Genomic DNA, 18,048 nt, shown 5'->3' with positions numbered 1-18,048 from the left:
GTATATTCCAAGTTAACAATGGGATGCAGCTTTGAGATTGGATGGATGGATGGATGGATGGATGGATGGATGGATGGATGGATGGATGGATGGATGGATGGATGGATGGATGGATGGATGGATGGATGGATGGATGGATGGATGTAGGGATGAATGGATGGATGGATGGATGGATGGATGTAGGGATGGATGGATGGATGGATGGATGGATGGATGGATGGATGGATGGATGGATGGATGGATGGATGTAGGGATGGATGGATGGATGTATGGAGTGATAGATGGATGGATGAAAAATGTACAGACATACTGGCCTAACTTGGAGACCAGGGAGCTTTGGAGTAGTGAGGCTATGGCAGGTGGAAAAACACCAGTTGCTTTGCATGTCGGGGCAACTGCGGCCACGGCTTGAGTCCGGCATGCAAAGCACACACACACACACACACACACACACACTTGTAACTGCATAGACACTCACAAGGACACACACACACACATTGGACCGGACATGAATGCAACCTCTATCCAAGATAACATCCTTAGAAAGACCTTCACGAAAGCACACACACTCCTTAAACTTCAGCGAGGTCAGCTCTTGGCGACTCATAGCTGTGATCTTCGCCCGATGACTCTCTTTGCTTTACAAACTATCCAAGCGGGTGTGTCGGAGCACGCCGCGTCCTTGCGGCTGTCACCACCTAAAGCTTAGGGGGCCGTGATTGATGACTGGCTACTGATGACAACAACAAGCAGCGGTGTTTACTCAGGGCAAATTGCCCTTGTCTCTCTCCACCTTCCTGTCTCTCTCTCAGGGCTCAATCTTTGGAGAGAGAGAGAGAGGGAGAGAGAGAGAGAGAGAGAGAGGGAGATAGAGATGGCCCACATGGCTGGATCTCTGGTTTTAGTGGATGGCTATAGGAGTCCCTCGGGGCAGGATTAGCCTCCACAGACTGACAGCTAAACAAACAAATAGGGCCAGAGCCGCTCTATACCTCGCTTGCCAAGGCTGCCTAGCAACAGGTAGGCATTCGCCTGGGAGATGTTCACGCTCCATTATGTCAAAGCCAGTGGTGGCTATATACAAAATGCCTGGACATAGTTTGAATGTGTGATGGCCATTATGGAAGCCAATGGATTTCCTAATATGTGAGCAGCAGGCTGGAAGATTTAACAGACTGTGATCAATTGAGGAAGTTATGAGGGGGGGGGGGGGAACTAAGGGAGCCGACTATCGCTTGAAGCCTTCAGGAAAAGAGAACTCAGGAAATCACTGCACCAAGGATAGTCCCATACACAAGCCCCTTTCCATTATATGTTGCGTCAATTAAACAAACTAGTGCAATGTAGGGGTTATTAAACGTGGATATGTTTACCTTTTGAACTGTTTTCCCCTGTTTATGCTAAGCTAAGCTACCCGTGACCCCTTTAATGGACATATGAGTGAATGGTATCGGTCCTCTCATCTAACTCTCTGCAAGTGTCAAACTAACTTTTGTTCTGCCACACTTTGAGTCCGTGTGGATTTCTATGACTGCAGACTAGATTCATCCATGCATATCCCTCTGACTCCCTCCTGTCCGCCGGCACATGACATACAGTAGACACAGCTGCTATTAGAATGTCTCTTGAAAAAGCTAAAGGAGAATGTTGTGGTAAAAGTGAAAATATTTTTGGATGCAATGCGTGCACCAGAGGCCTCTGAGCGTTCACTTGTGTCTTTGCTTTGCATATACAAAAAAAACAAGACTTTGTTCAGCATTGTGGCGGATTTTGATTGCATAAGTCTCCCGAGTTCATCTTTTCGCAGAGAGACTGACTTTAAATGGGGTGAGAGGGGGTGGGGGGTAGAGAAGGGTAAATCAAGCGGAGCGGCTTTTGACTCTGTCTTCTCTGAATTTGAGAGAAAGAGAGAGAGTCATGAGATAATGACAGAAAGAGAGAGAGAGTGAGAGAGAGAGAGAGAGAGAGAGAGAGTTGGTGGGAGATTCCGAGGCGTAAAACGAGTGCCTATAAGACTTCTCTTCCCTTTTCCTCCAACGCTCCCCTGCCAGTTGCCAAGCCGGATGGCAGTGGCGGAGCATGTCGGATCACTGTAAGGTGCTGTAACGGCTTCCCGATTTTGCCTCAAATGAAGTGAGAGTCATTGCCAAGCCATGTGCGCTGGTGTGAGGCGAGAAAGAAAGAAAAAAATTCACTCTTCCCACTGTTAATCAAACTCCGGGGTGGCAGACAGAACCGGTGTTTTTTTTTTTTTTTTTTTTGGAAGACGGAAGCCATACATAAAGATGTGCTTGTTCTACATGTTACCTCTCCCTCTTTCCCTCCCCCATTTTTTTTACTCTTCTTCTTCTTCTTCCCCTATCTCCTGCTCTGCGTCTCATCCCCCCCTCTCTCTCTCTCTCTCTCTATCTCTGACAGGGCCCAGTCAGCCGCGCGTCAGACAAATGAATACCTCCATCCGCGCGCGCTCTTTCATCAGCGCTTCCCCAACCTTTTCATCAACGCCCATGCAGCAGTAGCAGGCACCTTTCGATGGCAATCACCTCGCCGGCTGCAAAGAGTGATGAGACAGGCGGTGGCAAGAGTTCACTGAGCGTTCCTTATGGCAGAATGGATGTTACTGGGTCAGGGGGTCGCCACTGCACATCCCAATGCACAACACACACACACACACACACACACACACACACACACACACACACACACACACCTGTGCACCTGTTTTTCAATGCACCATGGTAAGATCATGAAATGAGCTGGGAACACTTAGTTGAGGAATATTTGACTTGCATTAGGAGTTCCTATTACTGTTACAGTAGGAAGAAGCTTGTGTGTCATACTAAGCAAGCCTTCTTGTAATCCTACTTTTCAATTCAAGCGTATTGAATTTACAAGTCCCTATATCTTCCTGCAATGTTGCTTGTTAGTTGATTGTGTCTTATATTCAGTGTCATAGGATATTTAGACCAGGTATTACACCAATATACTTGGTTAAGATGGACAGTGTAAACAGACATATACTAAGAATGGATGCATTAAGTAATAACCATGTGGATGAGAAACCAGCAGAGATGGTGCCTTGTGCAGTGGGCGTACAATGGCTTCCTTTCATGCCTGGGCGCGTCACGGTTCCGGGGTCCGTGTCAAATGGATTCCACTTGGCATCCATCTTCAGCATCTTCTGACTGCTATCGGTGTTAGTAAGGGTGAGCGAAACAAACGCTGCGAGAAAAATCAATTTCATATTGCGGAAATCACAGGCTGGTTTTGAAAAATGAAGTGCATCTACAAAGGACTTGACTATTATACACATACAATGAACTATTCCGAAATGCAACGGAACGAAGAGGAGGGACCCAAACGTCAGTTAAACTAAAAAAGAGAATTAGCCAATGGTTGTCTTTTTGGAAAGGGTCCAAAGTTGATTTGGAAGAAATTGCACGTCTCATACTTGCCAGATGATGTGACATTTTAATAAAGCCACAGGCGCGGAACCAAAACACTAGCGGGAGCTCGTTGGAGACAAATAAGATTAAGTCCCTGGTTTGTCCTTCCTCCCCGCTGCTCGCAGAATACTGCACTGTTTACAGGATTGATTTCATTTAAATTTGCATAAAATTACATGAAATGGCAGCGAAAAGGAAAAGGTCACGGAGAAGATGGGAGGTGAGTGTTTTTCCCAATTGGTTCGGTTTCATTTTGATTATTTGGTCAGAAAATGCACTATAGGCCTATACAGACATCTAAACTATGCAAAGAAAAGGAAATAACATTGACTTGGACACACACACACACACACACACACACACACACATGGTCACCTGTCATCAAATTTGCACACACAAAACTGAGCGTGGTTGAAAAACACACATACGCTTACACAACAGCGCTGCAGAGATCAACAATCCATACAGTGTTAATTCTATAAGAGGAAAGCAAAGGTGGGGGAGAGAAAGAGAGAGAGAGACAGACAGACAGACAGAGAGAGAGAGAGAGAGAGAGATAGAGGGAATGGAGGATAGACAGGAAGGAGGGGGCCGGTTGGCTGCGTTCCCCAGCGTGCCTGCTGTGTGTGAGAAAGCAGCTGTGGCCCGCTGAGGATTACATAACATACTGAGACACATACGCGGCGGGCGTGCACGTACGTATGCTATGCACACACAAACACACACACACACACACGGCAGCTTATGGATTCATATGGGCGATCACGGTTCGGCTGCAGGTTCTCTTACTTACTTTCTCTCATTCTTTTTTACTCTTTCTTTCTTTCTTTCTTTCTTTCTTTCTTTCTTTCTTTCTTTCTTTCTTTCTTTCTTTCTTTCTTTCTTTCTTTCTTTCTATCTTTCTTTCTTTCTTTCTTTCTATTCTCAACATGGTCTCTCTATAGGTTGATATGGGGTCAACTTCTGCCCCTCAGCAAAAATACAACGTAGCTGCATTTATCATCCCTACGGATTTATACTCAAAGCTAACACACACACACACACACACACACACACACACACACACACACACACACACACACACACACACACACACACACACACACACACACACACACACACACACACACACACACACACACACACACACACACACACACATACACACACACACACACACACACATAATAGGCACTATTACAGCACTAGTAGACATGCATTTTTATGGGACGCTTCGCACAACCTTTACATAAAATGAATGCCATATAGATCACTGTAATATCTAGGGCAATGTCAAATTGGAACATACTATACTACCACTGCATTTACCATAGATTACAAGTGACATCAGGTAAAAAAAAAATCATAATCAAAATAGCTGCATATGACAGTCAGTATGTGAGTATGGATTTCATTGGTGGTGTTTACCAAAGTAGGGACATTGATGTACACTACAAGCTGTCCCTTATTCGCTTGTCTCAAATGTTTGCTTGGAAGGAAATGTGAACACTACAGTGGTAAGATGAATGATATATAACCTATTGCTTTGTTTGATTGACAATGTGGAAGTATTTTGGTCATTTTGAATGTTTTGTTTTTATCTTTTGTATGGACCTTAGGAAGAATAGATGTTACTACACTAATAACTAACGGGGATACTAAATAAAATCAGAGAATAACAGACTTTCTCTGACCGTCTTTTAGCATGTGTTTGTCCCTCATGGGGGTGTGTGTGTGGGGGGGGGGGAGGGGTTGGAGCCCACCGGACTGTGAAATGCGAAACCTTGCGGCGGGGAGAAAAGTGCAATGCTCTGCAACTTCAGCCAGACTGTGGAGACTGAGCGTGTTATGGAGTCGGTGTGGGTAAGTGTAAGTGAATGCATCTGTGAGCATGTGGGGGGGGGGGGCTGCTAGCATCCATACTACATACGGAGGTCGCGCCAAAAGCCCCCTCCCCTTGCTCCTTCCACATTTAGAAACATAGAAGCCATGTGCAATCTGTCCACGTCCTACATATATAGAACGCTGGGCCCGTAATGCACCGTGAGGCAACAACATGCAGACATTTCGCTTGGGTAGGCATCAGGCACTCAAGTCTACATGCGTCTGTGTGTGTGTGTGTGTGTGTGTGTGTGTGTGTGTGTGTGTGTGTGTGTGTGTGTGTGTGTGTGTGTGTGTGTGTGTGTGTGTGTCGAACCCCATAACAGATAATATATGTGTTGGGGAGGGTATGGAGTGTGTCCTGAGGTCAATGGCAGACAGCCATTTGCGGTGTCCTGTTACGTCCTACCCATCAGGGTCAAGTGCTGTGGATGGGAGGGTGGGGGGGGGGGCTAGTCATCAAAGAGGAACTTGAAGGCCTCAGATAAGCCTGAAACCTAACCCAGATGTTTGGTCTTCTATATTTTAGCAGTAGAACACTCGAAGGATGCTGAGAAATGTTTGACAGCAAAGCCAAAATGATAATATGTAATATTTTATTGTTGTTTCTTTTGTATACTCTCACGTCTGATGCCATTCCCTATTGTATCTCCCCGTGTGTTGCCCTCTGTCTTCTGCCTCGTCTTGTTTACACGGTTACGTCTCTTCTTGCTGAATTAAAAAGTTTAAAATAAATTCAAAAAGCAAAGCCAAATTAGGTTTTATCAAAATGGGCATAACAAGCACTATTAAAATTGCAGCAGTATAAAAAGCTATTTTTGCTGTGTGTGTTGGGTTAGAATAGAGCAGGTGTTTTGAGCGGGGGGGGGGGGGGGGGGGGGGGGGACTGGGTTCTACACATAATGACCAGCCCTGCTTGTTCAAAATCCAAAAAGCTCAGCCCTATAATGTTTGTTCCAACTCTGAACAAGCGACTGTACTTGGGGAGGTGGGGGGGGAGATTTTTTTGGAAACGTGACAGTTCAGCTTGGCACCATTTAATTCAATAGTGGAACAAATAGCTGCCTCAAAATGTAAGACAACCGATACACTTTCCCTCTCTTTTTCTCTACTCCCCGCACCACTATAAACTGCCTGAATCATGCCTTACAGACGCCAACAGGGGACACAGTCATCACTCTTGCCATCGCATCTCAGGGAACCATTTAGGGGGGTGGGGGGCGACTTACAACGGCCTCCTATCTCACCATCAGACCCACCATAAAAGCATCAGATTCTAAATTGTGCCCGGAATACAGAGGGGGGATTGCTTCAAAACAGGAGAGCGGGTTTATCGGGCTGAAGACAGAGCTTTTTAAAAGGGGAGCCACAACTCATAATTCATGCATTCAGGAGAAGGGCTCGGTGGCATCTTCATGTCTGCTACAATGAACACAAGGTTTTTGCAGTGCCAACAACATCACTGTGTGTGTGGGGTGGGGGTGGGGTGGGGGGGGGGGAGAGATTGAAGTGTGGGTCACAACACTTGTCCTCACAATCTTCTAGTAAATGAGGGGTTGCTTTCCAAATTAAACTTATTTTTAAGATTCATTTCAATGATTCATATGGAGACACTACTCCATATTTTCAATCAGGATTGTGGTGATGAAGAATAAGAAAAAATTGAAATCCAGAACATTTTTGAAATAGCAAAAGTGTCAGATTACATCTCCGGGGATGTATAAGGTCTATACAGATTATATCGAGGAAAGGAAAACCTGTGACATTTCATTTCTGGAAAGGAAGGTCGACGTGGTTTATCACCACACACAGATGCCAGGTCCCATGGAAAGAGTCAGATATCCCACAAAAAAATAAGACATTTTTTTTCCCTCATTGAGAATAACACACACTCTGCAGCTGCTAAATGAGAGCTGAAATGACAGTAAACCCTCAACGTTTTAAGAGACAGCGAATGGGTGGAATAAGCCGCAGACAGTCAAAGGAAAACTGACATTTCCAGTCTCCACAGCTAAGAGCCTTCCCATGCCTTGTGCCTGCACTTTACACACACACACACACACACACACACACACACACACTCTCTCTCTCTCCCTCTATCCCTCCCTCTCTCTCCCCCTTCCATTTGCATTAGGTATCGATTTTGATGTGCAGGGGGCTGCGGGGTGAGAGACATAGGCTATACACGGAGAGAGACATGCACTGCATATGGTACGCGTAGGCCCAGGCAATTTAAAAATCCACTGACAGTAGAGTGGAGGAGGCAGGGAGTTGGGAGACTTCTTATGAAAAGATGCGTCGGTGGCTAACAGTAGGATGCCAATTAGGCTGCTATGGCCACAACGAATGGATCCGCGGTCACGCACCGGTCTCTCTCTCTCTCTCTCTCTCTCTCTCTCTCTCTCTCTCTCTCTCTCTCTCTCTCTCTCTCTCTCTCTCTCTCTCTCTCTCTCGTCCCTTCCTCCTTTCCCCTCTTACGCATGGGGAGCAGAGAAGTGGGGTAAAAAGCTGGAGATCCTATTGCATGAACAATACCGGCATCAAATGTCCATGCAATGATTTTTTTGGTCAGTCAGTCAAGTGCAGCATGGAGAAATACACACGTCTACACACGGTGAAGGTGGTTGGCTACATGGCCCTTTTATTTGGGCTTGTACACAGTGAAAAGCAAATAACGGTACTCGTGTGCATGACAGCAGGGTGCAACTACATTGAGAGAAAAAAGCAGCAGCACATTTACCGTACATCTTTCTGGAAGTATCTGTGGCATTTAGTTACAGCACTTTAACGCATTCACATGCACAAGAATCCACTTCCAACTGTGGAATTTTTGCGAGTATAGAGGTGGGGGGGGATGTGTGAGGTATATAAGAGCAGTAATGGCCGGGTTAAGTGGCCAGCGCGTCTCCCCCACACGCACGCATCCATCACCATGTGGCGCTCATCTCTCCATATTCATCCACTGAACTTGTGAAGCGTGTGTGATGATGATGTGTGTGTGTGTGTGTGTGTGTGTGTGTGTGTGTGTGTGTGTGTGTGTGTGTGTGTGTGTGTGTGTGTGCGTGTGTGGCTCGGTGCACGCGAAACATGCAGATAACAAATGTCTCTCTCTCTCTCTCTCTCTCTTTCTCTCTCTCTCTCTCTCTCTCTCTCTCACTCTTTCTCTCTCCCCCTGTGCACATCTCCTTCACCACTGCATTTTAAAAAGATGGTACAAAGCCAGACATGTTAGGCTATCTATTATGGATAAGAGAGGGGACTTCGCTCCATGCAAAAATTATGGAGGGGAGGGGGGGGGGGTTCACACAACTCAATAATGATGAGAGGCATGCAGCTGTATTATTCACGACCAATTTCGGTCCCTATTACGGGGATCCGGGGTCTTCATCTTCCCCCAAATCGCATTTGACAGCTTTATTACGTGGCCGGCGGTGGCGTATCCTCGCATCGTATTCACTTTGCCTTCTCTTCGGAAAGATTGTAAGACGTATCAAATCAAATCAAATCGTATCAAATCAGTTGTATTTGTATAGCCGAATATCACAAATAGACATTTGCCTCAGTGGGCTTTACATTCCATACACAGTATGAAACCCTGCCCTCGGCTGAGTGGTATTTGAGTGATGGAGAGCATTTCATCCTCTGTAGCTACTACACACAACCACGCTTCGGAAGGGGGGAAAAGTTGACGCCTGCATCTCGAGCGCGTGCGGACAGACTGTGCGTAAGTGTGTGTGTGTGTGTGTGTGTGTGTGAGTGTGTGTACGGGGGAGGGGGGTACACCAGCTCCGTAGTGAAGAAGGATGCACGCCGGCTTGCAATCGAAACTTGAGAGACGTTTACCTGCTGCCAGTTCTCCTCCAGCGAAGGCAAGGCGGAGAAGTAGCCGGTGTCGTGGACGAGCTGAAGTTCCTGAAAGATACTGTGGTTCGCCAAGACATCCATGCTGCTGCTGACGCTCGCGTTTGATGGAAAAAAAAACAAAACAAAAAAAAATCCGGAAAAAACCAAGAACTAGAACGATCCACGAGAAATATATGCCTCCGTTCTTGGGCTGCCCGTGTCAGACCTCTACATCCACTTCTTTCATATTAGTCCATGAGGATATTAACTGGGTTTGGTGTGTCCGTCTAGAAAAATGTGTGTAGGTTTTTAGGTCCCTGTACCTGCTCTCGCATTATCGGACGAGTCCGTGCGTAAAAGAGACTGGCGGAGGAGGTGATGGAGGCTCCATGCGTATCCGTGTTGCCAAACCAAACACACTGATACGGGAGCCAAGGAAAGGGGGGAGTGGCTTGGTAAATGAAGGGGCGTCGCTGGGTTTTGACAATCAGCCCCCCCCCCCTCCTCCTCCTCCATGTATGGCGAGTGGGGGGCGGTGGTGTGTGTGTGTGTGTGTGTGTGTGTGTGTGTGTGTGTGTGTGTGTGTGTGTGTGTGTGTGTGTGTGTGTGTGTGTGTGTGTGTGCATGTGTGTGTGTGTGTATGTGCGTGTGTGTGTGTGTGTGTGTATGTGTGTGTGTGTGTGTGTGTGTGTGTTAGTTTGTATGGGAGGCGGGGTTGGGCAGATTTGGTTCTGACGGTGACTGGCTATTTTGCCACGCCACTCACTCCCGCATATGGGCTCGATAGGTGAGCTATTTATGGATGGGTATATTAGATTTAGGAAGAAGGTCTAACAGGCCAGTCTGTGCTGAGAAGCCGTGGTGTAAACATCATGTGCTTGACAAAACTTAGGAGCTGCTGGAATCAGGTGTTAATAGGCTGCTGTATTGTTCCACTGTGTCAATATTTAATTATAATGAGATGCAGGATGAGGCATTAGAGCGTGTAAGGAAGCATATATCCCTGTATGGGGACTCGTACTATGTTTTAATAATAAGTTTATAGGGAAGTTATCATACTTAATGACATTTTTATCTCCTGCAATATCACCATAATGCTGCTGCAGTGTTCCTGTGGAGACTGTGTTATTAAATATCATATCCGTAATGAAGATATAGTGTCTTTATTATATATTTTTACTGTCACAGAGACCCTGCGCTCCAAATTGCTTACTCTGTCTTTTTTTTTTACTATACTATACTATACCATAGCTGATGATAAAAGTACTTAGTTTGCATGCAGTAGGCATTATTTTACTTTTTTATAACGTCATAACATTGCACCTTGAACTTGCCTCATGCTTATACAGTATATATGCTGCTTGTTTTTACTTGGAGGCTCAGTCAATGTACTGTAACTTCAGCTGCAGTGGATTGTGGGTCAGAATCGCCTAAAAAAGCATGCTGATTTCCACACTGAAAATTAGGACCTGTTGTAGTTGGGCATATGGGGGTATTTAAAGGGCAAAAAGAGACTTATAAAAAATGATAAAAAAAATAACCCCAATGAACGTCTAGGCAGCCCATGTGCTGTTAGAAAAGAGGGGTGCAAAAAAGTCCACAGTGTGTGTGTGTGTGTGTGTGTGTGTGTGTGTGTGTGTGTGTGTGTGTGTGTGTGTGTGTGTGTGTGTGTGTGTGTGTGTGTGTGTGTGTGTGTGTGTGTGTGTGTGAACGATAAATAAATCATCCTTAATACGTCTTGTTTCGTGGTGTGAGTAATGCCTCTTATACACTTGCCCCCATGTAAGCCATCGAAATTGTACACTTCCACGCAGGCTCGACAGTACCCCCTCTCTCTCTCTCTCTCTCTCTGTCTCACAAACACACACACACACAGAGTGTTGTAGAGGTCTGTAATCTCATTACAGTGCTAGGGGAAGGATGGCTTCTTGAGAGGGCCCCGGCTACGCGATTTACACACGGCATTTTGGGAAGAAGAGCTCAGCTCAGACGAACGATGGAGCTCCCGCTGACATTTATCCTTTTGACACGACTCACTCTGTCTCTCTTTCCTTTTCCTTGCTTCATCCTCCCTCTCTCCCTCTCTCTCTGAAACTCTTCCTCTCTTCCATGCTCTGTATTTCACTATTTCATGTTCCAGGCAGGAGTGGATGGGCAGCCTCACAGTATACTAATCACATGACGGAGACACAAATGCAAACGTCAATGGTTGTCACGTGCGTTTTGGAACAAGAAGACACACCGACGAATCAGCATGGCTGTGTTGTGTTTAGCCAATCTATACAACATGGCTGACTGAAGGTTACACTATTTAACAGATAGATCCTGTTTTGTTAATTGTATTAATGCATTGTTTGTGTGGCTCTGCATTCACCTCCCAGAGCCAAATCGTGGGTGAGTAAAGATCAATAATGTCGAGTATATTTTCTCTCTTTTTTTTCAGTCCACCATACAGAAAATGAAACGTTACAGTCTTAAACATCCCTGCGTTTCCCCACATATAAATCTCTATTATCTGCATCATGAAACATAATTATTATTTATATGTTGGTGGGAGCTTGCAAATGTCACAGCAGAACCATATAAATCATACACCGTCTAATTAAAAGGAATACTGTTCAAGAGATAGCAACTATAAAATGTGACTATACAGCACTTAATACTATTAAGGTCGCAAGGAACTTTATTCCTGAGGTTTATGACACTATTTATGTTCCTATGTTGCTGTTTCGTGGACGCTTTTATTTCAATTGTGTGCCTTAAAGCTATAGTGCCTAACTTTTAAAAAGGTAGGTGGAAGGTATGAAAGTCATGCGTGATCACTGAAAGCTTACTGTAGATGTGCCAACAGTGATGTTGTAATGACTAAGAATTCCTCATGGGGGCAAAAGAAGTTACGCACTTTTGCTTTAAAGCTGGCATCCGTATCTGCAGTGGAAGAAAAGCAGTTGTTACACACTTTGTTTTCACTCTTTGAATTGTTTATTTTTTGATTTGTTTTCCCACGACGACGTCATCATGGGCGACTTAGCTCAAATTAAAGGCTCATTTTAGTGCCCAGTCTCAGCTTTGTACCTATTTCCCCCCTACACCACATCCGCTTCCTCCTCTGCTTCGGCCCAAAGCTCGTGCATATCATAGATAAAAATAAGTGCTCGCCATTATCCGTGGGCACACAGCGTTATATTGTGGATGCTGACATTGCTCTTACCTGGCAGTTGGTGCTTTTACTATATTAATAATGGAGCAGGCGCCATCCATCACTGGGATATGAGGCTGCTAATCATGTCAGTTCCCTGCATATTCACTCCTTTCATCAGAAGAGGAGGAGAGAGAGAGAGAGAGAGACGGAGGGAAAGAGCGCGAGAGTGGGTCGGCCCGGAGACGAGATAAACAAAGAGAGAGGAAAAGAGAGTGAGAAAGAGGGGTGGGTTGGAAAGGGGACAATATCAATGTGCTGAACACATGACAGATGCCCTTGGCCTTTTGCTGAATGGCTTCCCTGTTGGCAGGAGTTAACCAGTGTATTTAAACAGGACAAGACGAATGGGGACCTCGTCTCCCCCCCTCCTCTGCTCACTGAACCAGCCCATTTCTATTCCGACTCACAGCCTTTCCCCCATGTGGGAATGCTAATATGGTTAGCTGACATTGGCAGGGTTAAAACTTGGAAGCTGCATTTTTTTTATTGTACTATTCACTTTGCTGAAACTTTCCTATTTTTCCTTGGAACTTCTGTCGAGCACTCTGGGACTTTATCAGCAATCCCCCCGCCCCCCCCCCCCCCCCCCCCCCCCCCCGATTTGAACAGCTGCAAGAACCAGAAAATAGTCACTTAACGCTGAGATTTAAAAGCTTTTTGAGTCTTTGTAAAAATGGGAATATTTTCACCCGTTTTCGACGAGACATTTCTACACTAACGTAGTAGAACTGAGTGGCCAAAAACAAGTCGATTTGCATTGAAAGTATAGCGCCGGATGTAACGGCCAAGCTCGCCTCCCTGCCCATTAGTTCACTGCAACCCAGAGACCTTGAGGATGATTTGCTTTGCTACATTTTGCCTTGTTCGGTGTAATATGACATCCACATGCCCCGATGTGTTTGAACATATCATTTCCACAAACATGGCTCCTTTGCTAAGAGTTTTAATTGCTATTACGATAACTTTTAGGCTTAAAGAAAATTAGAATGTACAAATATTGCTTGAACATCTGCCTTGTGGCTGTAAGGCCCCGACTAAGGATGTACATAGTCATAGTACATAGATATTTATACCACAATAGGTGATGTCTCATGATAAATTGGGAGAAACCAAGCAATTCCATGTACAATCAGACATTCAGCACCCCCATATAGCCAGAATAGAATAATCTTTGTTTCATATATTTTGCGACCATCCGACTGTGAGATTGTCAGTCGATTCGGGCTCCTTCATAATCGAATCGTTGAATAGTCGACTATTCGAGCTCACCCCCTTGTGATTATGCTTTTTAAGGCCCTGGTTCTTGGCACAGAAAAGGTAAATTTACTCATGATTGATGGGGCCACTGGTTAAATAAAGATAAGACTTTGAAAAAAACATGGCCATATAACTGCCCCTATTGCGTATGCCCTTTCCCCCTTTCTGGCTGGGAGCCTGGATTGCAGAATATCTTCCAATATCCTGATTTCCTGACGTCTTGATCATGCAAACCCTTTCCTTAGGGGAAGAGCCGATGGGAAGAATATGGAAGTAGTAGAGGAGGAGGAGATGGGGGGGGGGGGTTGGATTTCAGAGCGACAGGCCTCAGACCGAGAGAAGCGATAATGAGCGCTCGGGGCTGTCTGGGGTTCACAAACTGCTTTTCCCCGCATGAGATAGCTGAAAGCAGGGGAGGGTTGGCATGGGAGTGAAAGGGTGCAGGGGAAAGTGCCCTATCAGCGGGTTAGTGTTTTGAAGCGACGCCGCTAACCGCTTCCTATACGCTAGGAAAAAAAGACTATAGCGGAAACACAGCCAGCTAAGCAGGCCATGAGGGGCAGCTGTTAAGTGCCAATTAAGGCGGTGATGAGTGGGAAGACGGAAATACCCATTTTGCTCAACACAGACTCGGTGCAGGCGTATATAACCCAAAGAGTGAAACAAATAGGGCCCTATAATCCCTGTCACTTTCTTTTACGGGAGTCACTCTACTTCCAGAGGTGTGACGTAACTACATTTACTCAAGTAGTGTGTACTTAAGTACACGTTTGAGGCACTTGTACTTTGCTCGAGTCGTTTCTATCCATGCTACATTATACTTTTAGTCCACTACTATTCAATGGAAAATACTTTACTCCACTCAGTTATCTGATAGCTTAAGTTACTAGTTACTTGACCAATTGAGATGTTTGCACACCAAACGTATCAAGAGTTTACAATATTGTAGGCTATTTACCCAACAAAGATTGATTGACTATTGACTACATTGATGAGTCATTTTGAATGTACATACTGTATGCCAAACTGTACATTTTCCTGATTGTACTTAAATTAGTAACATAGGTTACTTAAACCCTTTAAACATTAGATACTTTTGAGCTTTTAGTGGTATTGTAATTGGTGACTTGTAACTTGTAACAGAGTAATTCTTCTGGTAGGTATCTCTACTCGTACTCACATATGGTTTCCAGGTCCCCTTAACACCTCTGTCTAATTATGTCCTTCTATCTCCAACCCTCCCTTCCCACTGCATGCTGGGTAAACGTCACATCAGTGTCGGCTGAAAATGCCGCTTTATGATTCGCTGTCTCCGTGTGGCCCCGTCCCGACCTCTTCTGAAGGCCACTGAAAGCGACGTTTTGTAAGAGCTTGTCACATTGTGCCAAAGGACAATGCCCCTTGTCAGGCGTCCAATTAGTGAGCCAAATTCTCTCACGTATTTGGTCCGTGACACAGAAAAATTATAAGGTAGAATGAGGGCAAATGGAGCCACTTTGGTTATGGGAGCTTTTTTTTTTGTCCAGTCATAAATTAGCTTTTGAAAGGACAAGCATCAAATCCAGTCTTCTACAGTGTGTGTGTCTGTTCGTGTGTGTGTGTGTGTGTGTGTGTGTGTGTGTGTGTGTGTGTGTGTGTGTGTGTGTGTGTGTGTGTGTGTGTGTGTGTGTGTGTGTGTGTGTGTGTGTGTGTGTGTGTGTGTGTGTGTGTGTGTGTGTGTGTGTGTGTGTGAATAAAATGTGTGCATGTTTTTTTTGTGTGCTGCTATCTGTCAGTGTCTGCATGTATAAAGCTCCCACGGGGGTCAGTGTTTTCGGTCGGCACTTCCACACTCTCTTGGGAGACATTTACATTATTAGAATTCACGTCACCCTGTGTCATGGAAGCACATTAATTAGGCACCATGATTCTCAATACTTTGTTCATATGAAGCTGTACTACAACACTCCAGAATTACCCTGATAGATTCACAACGGCTTCCAATGTAAAAGGCGCCACTTCTGATCACCGAAAAATAAATGAGTCTTTTCATGTCCGTGGTCCCAGTCAATCTGGTTTTCAATGCACGCCTCACATCTGATGCCTCAGTAATTCTCCCCCGGCTGCCCACCCCACCCTGCGCCATACTGTGGTTTTGTATATTCATGTGTGTACCTTCCTATCTTAATCCTAGCTATTACTCGCATGGCTGGTCATGTCAAGGGGAGATTTGCTCACTCACAGTGAATGGGCCAATATTGACAGCACGCCCACCGCATCAGCGATCAGTGTTAGGGCTTAGTGCACACCAGATTCACAGGTTTTCCAAGCCGAATTCAATGAGGAGGGGAGGGACATTGGCGTGTTGGAGAAACAATCCTCACGGGCAATCTATGCAAATGCTAAATGTTGCTCTTAGTGTGTCAAGAGTTGTGATTTAACGCTGGGTGGTGTTGCCATAGTGGAGTCAATGTCCAACTGCTTTTAATAATAGGACTCAGTTTGCATGGCAGTAGATCTAAATGCCTAGTATTTTCAATGTATATTACATTTAAAAGGTAAGGACAATAGCCACTAAACACCTGTGTGTTGTTTGCCTATAAAAGCTAAAAGGAGATGTGATTGCAGTGTGGGCACTTTTCTATTGAATTCTCATTGATTTAGTTTAAGTTCCCAGCAACTGTCCCACTTGGTTTTGTGGACGTACACACACATCTGCTCGATTCTATTGATGCAAAACAGACCCAGAATCAGTCCAGGTGTCGACACTGGCACAAGTGGGTTATGGAGAATAAGCCAAAATCCATTTAAAGATTCTTGATTTCGCAAGCCACGTATGAGCCTTAACACTGGCTTTAACATGGTTCTTCTGCACCAGAACATGGCGATAGTGCATGGCGATAGTCAGCCACAGTTGGCCTGACACATTCTACAATTCTAGATTTATGAGTTATCTAATGCTTTAATATTCCCTCTTCCAACAAAATGGGAAGCTCGCACAAACGTAACCGTTAAAAGGTTGTATACGGCCAAACTCAGACTGTGGTAAAAAAATCGATAAAAGCGTGGAACCAATAATAACAGTGATGCCAGGAGTGTATGGGTGCATGTAGCTTGAGGTGTGTGTGTGTGAGAGAGAGAGAGAGAGAGAGAGAGAGAGAGAGAGAGAGAGAGAGAGAGAGAGAGAGAGAGAGAGAGCATGGTCTGCAGCCAGGTGTTTGACTTCTCCTCTGACATGCTACAAATTAAATTTACTTTGCCAGAAGAAATCTTAAAAACATTATGAATGGAGTCAGCGATTCTGGAGTGTGCTTGTTGTCAAATCATTTTATTTGTCAAAATTCATGGATACAGTTATCTCTTCATGTCATGATCCGCTACCTGTCTGTGCGCTCGGTGCTATGGCAGCGTTTAAAAAAAAAAAAAAAAAAATTTAATTCCGTCCTGGCCTTTACTAGACCAATTCCCACTTTTTTTTAAAAGTGAGAATAGTGGATATGCTTGTGGGTTGATAACGTTCGTCATAGATTTTCAGCTTAGCGCTCTGTCACGTCTTGACCCCTGCACTTCAATAGAGTTCAGTTGAGCCGCAGTCCGCACTGGCCACTGTGGACAGCTGTGAGGGGTTAACCAGTGTGAGGTCACTTCAAGGATAAACACACAGGGTCAACTGTCCTTAGCTGGCTTCTTGTAGCCTTAATCCTCTTTGCTGAAGTGTCCTTGAGCAAGACAAACCCTTTTCCCCGATTGCTAACACCTGTGACCCAGGAGAGATGTAGAAGGTATTCCCCTGATGAATGGGCTTTTGTCCCTGTGTGATTCACTTCTCTCTGAGTTTGATTTCTATTCAGTAAATGTTTTAATTCCCTGGAAAGCTGGTTTAAAATAGTAAAAATCAATATATTATATCAAAGTTTGGTGTCTCTATAAGCTTTAACAAAAATATGATTGTGAATAAATGTTCATAAATGTTCATACCACCTGAAAGGACAGTGTGGGCATGGCTGTATCAAACTGTCTCCATGCCAACAACAGTCATTGTTTTTACAGAGCGTTCTTGCAGAGCACTGCAGTCATTGATTGGTTCAAAAATACTCATTGTGTCATAAGAACCGACCTTACCTTCTGTGAAGTTAATCAAACTTACAAGACAATCTATTTCATTTGGATTGATACATATGCCTTACTGTTTTCATATGCTTTACTATCATGCAACTAACGCCCCAAATGACATTATCATTTTGTGGATTTTACAGGGGCTTTAAGTTTATTTGAACTCAGTTTACTTTTGCAGTTGAACTCAATTCAATAGGGTAAAAGGAAAAGGATAACTCTCAGTGGCGTTTATCAAACAGCACAGCAGCGTCTGGAACAGCAGCTGGCTCAAACCCCACCTGATCTCTCCCGTACGGAGGTCAAAAGTTGAGGAGAAGCCGACTC

General features: G+C 44.8%; 1 protein-coding gene across 1 annotated transcript in view; it reads right to left on the bottom strand.

Annotated features, from left to right (window-relative positions):
* klf7a (Kruppel like factor 7a) overlaps positions 1-9,272 on the bottom strand; it is a gene marked incomplete at both ends in the record, with an annotated part of 35,537 nt that extends 26,265 nt beyond the window's left edge. Inside the window, one exon of the mRNA XM_080053153.1 lies at positions 9,171-9,272. Coding sequence (XP_079909279.1) covers positions 9,171-9,272 — 102 coding nt within the window. The remainder of the gene's footprint in view (positions 1-9,170) is intronic.
* Between the last annotated feature and the right edge of the window lie 8,776 nt (positions 9,273-18,048).

This window comes from Ammodytes marinus, assembly GCF_949987685.1.
Source record: "Ammodytes marinus genome assembly, chromosome: 24".
Classification (NCBI taxonomy): domain Eukaryota; kingdom Metazoa; phylum Chordata; class Actinopteri; order Uranoscopiformes; family Ammodytidae; genus Ammodytes; species Ammodytes marinus.
The sequence above is the reverse complement of the archived record's forward strand: the minus strand, read 5'-3'. Positions and strand labels throughout refer to the sequence as shown.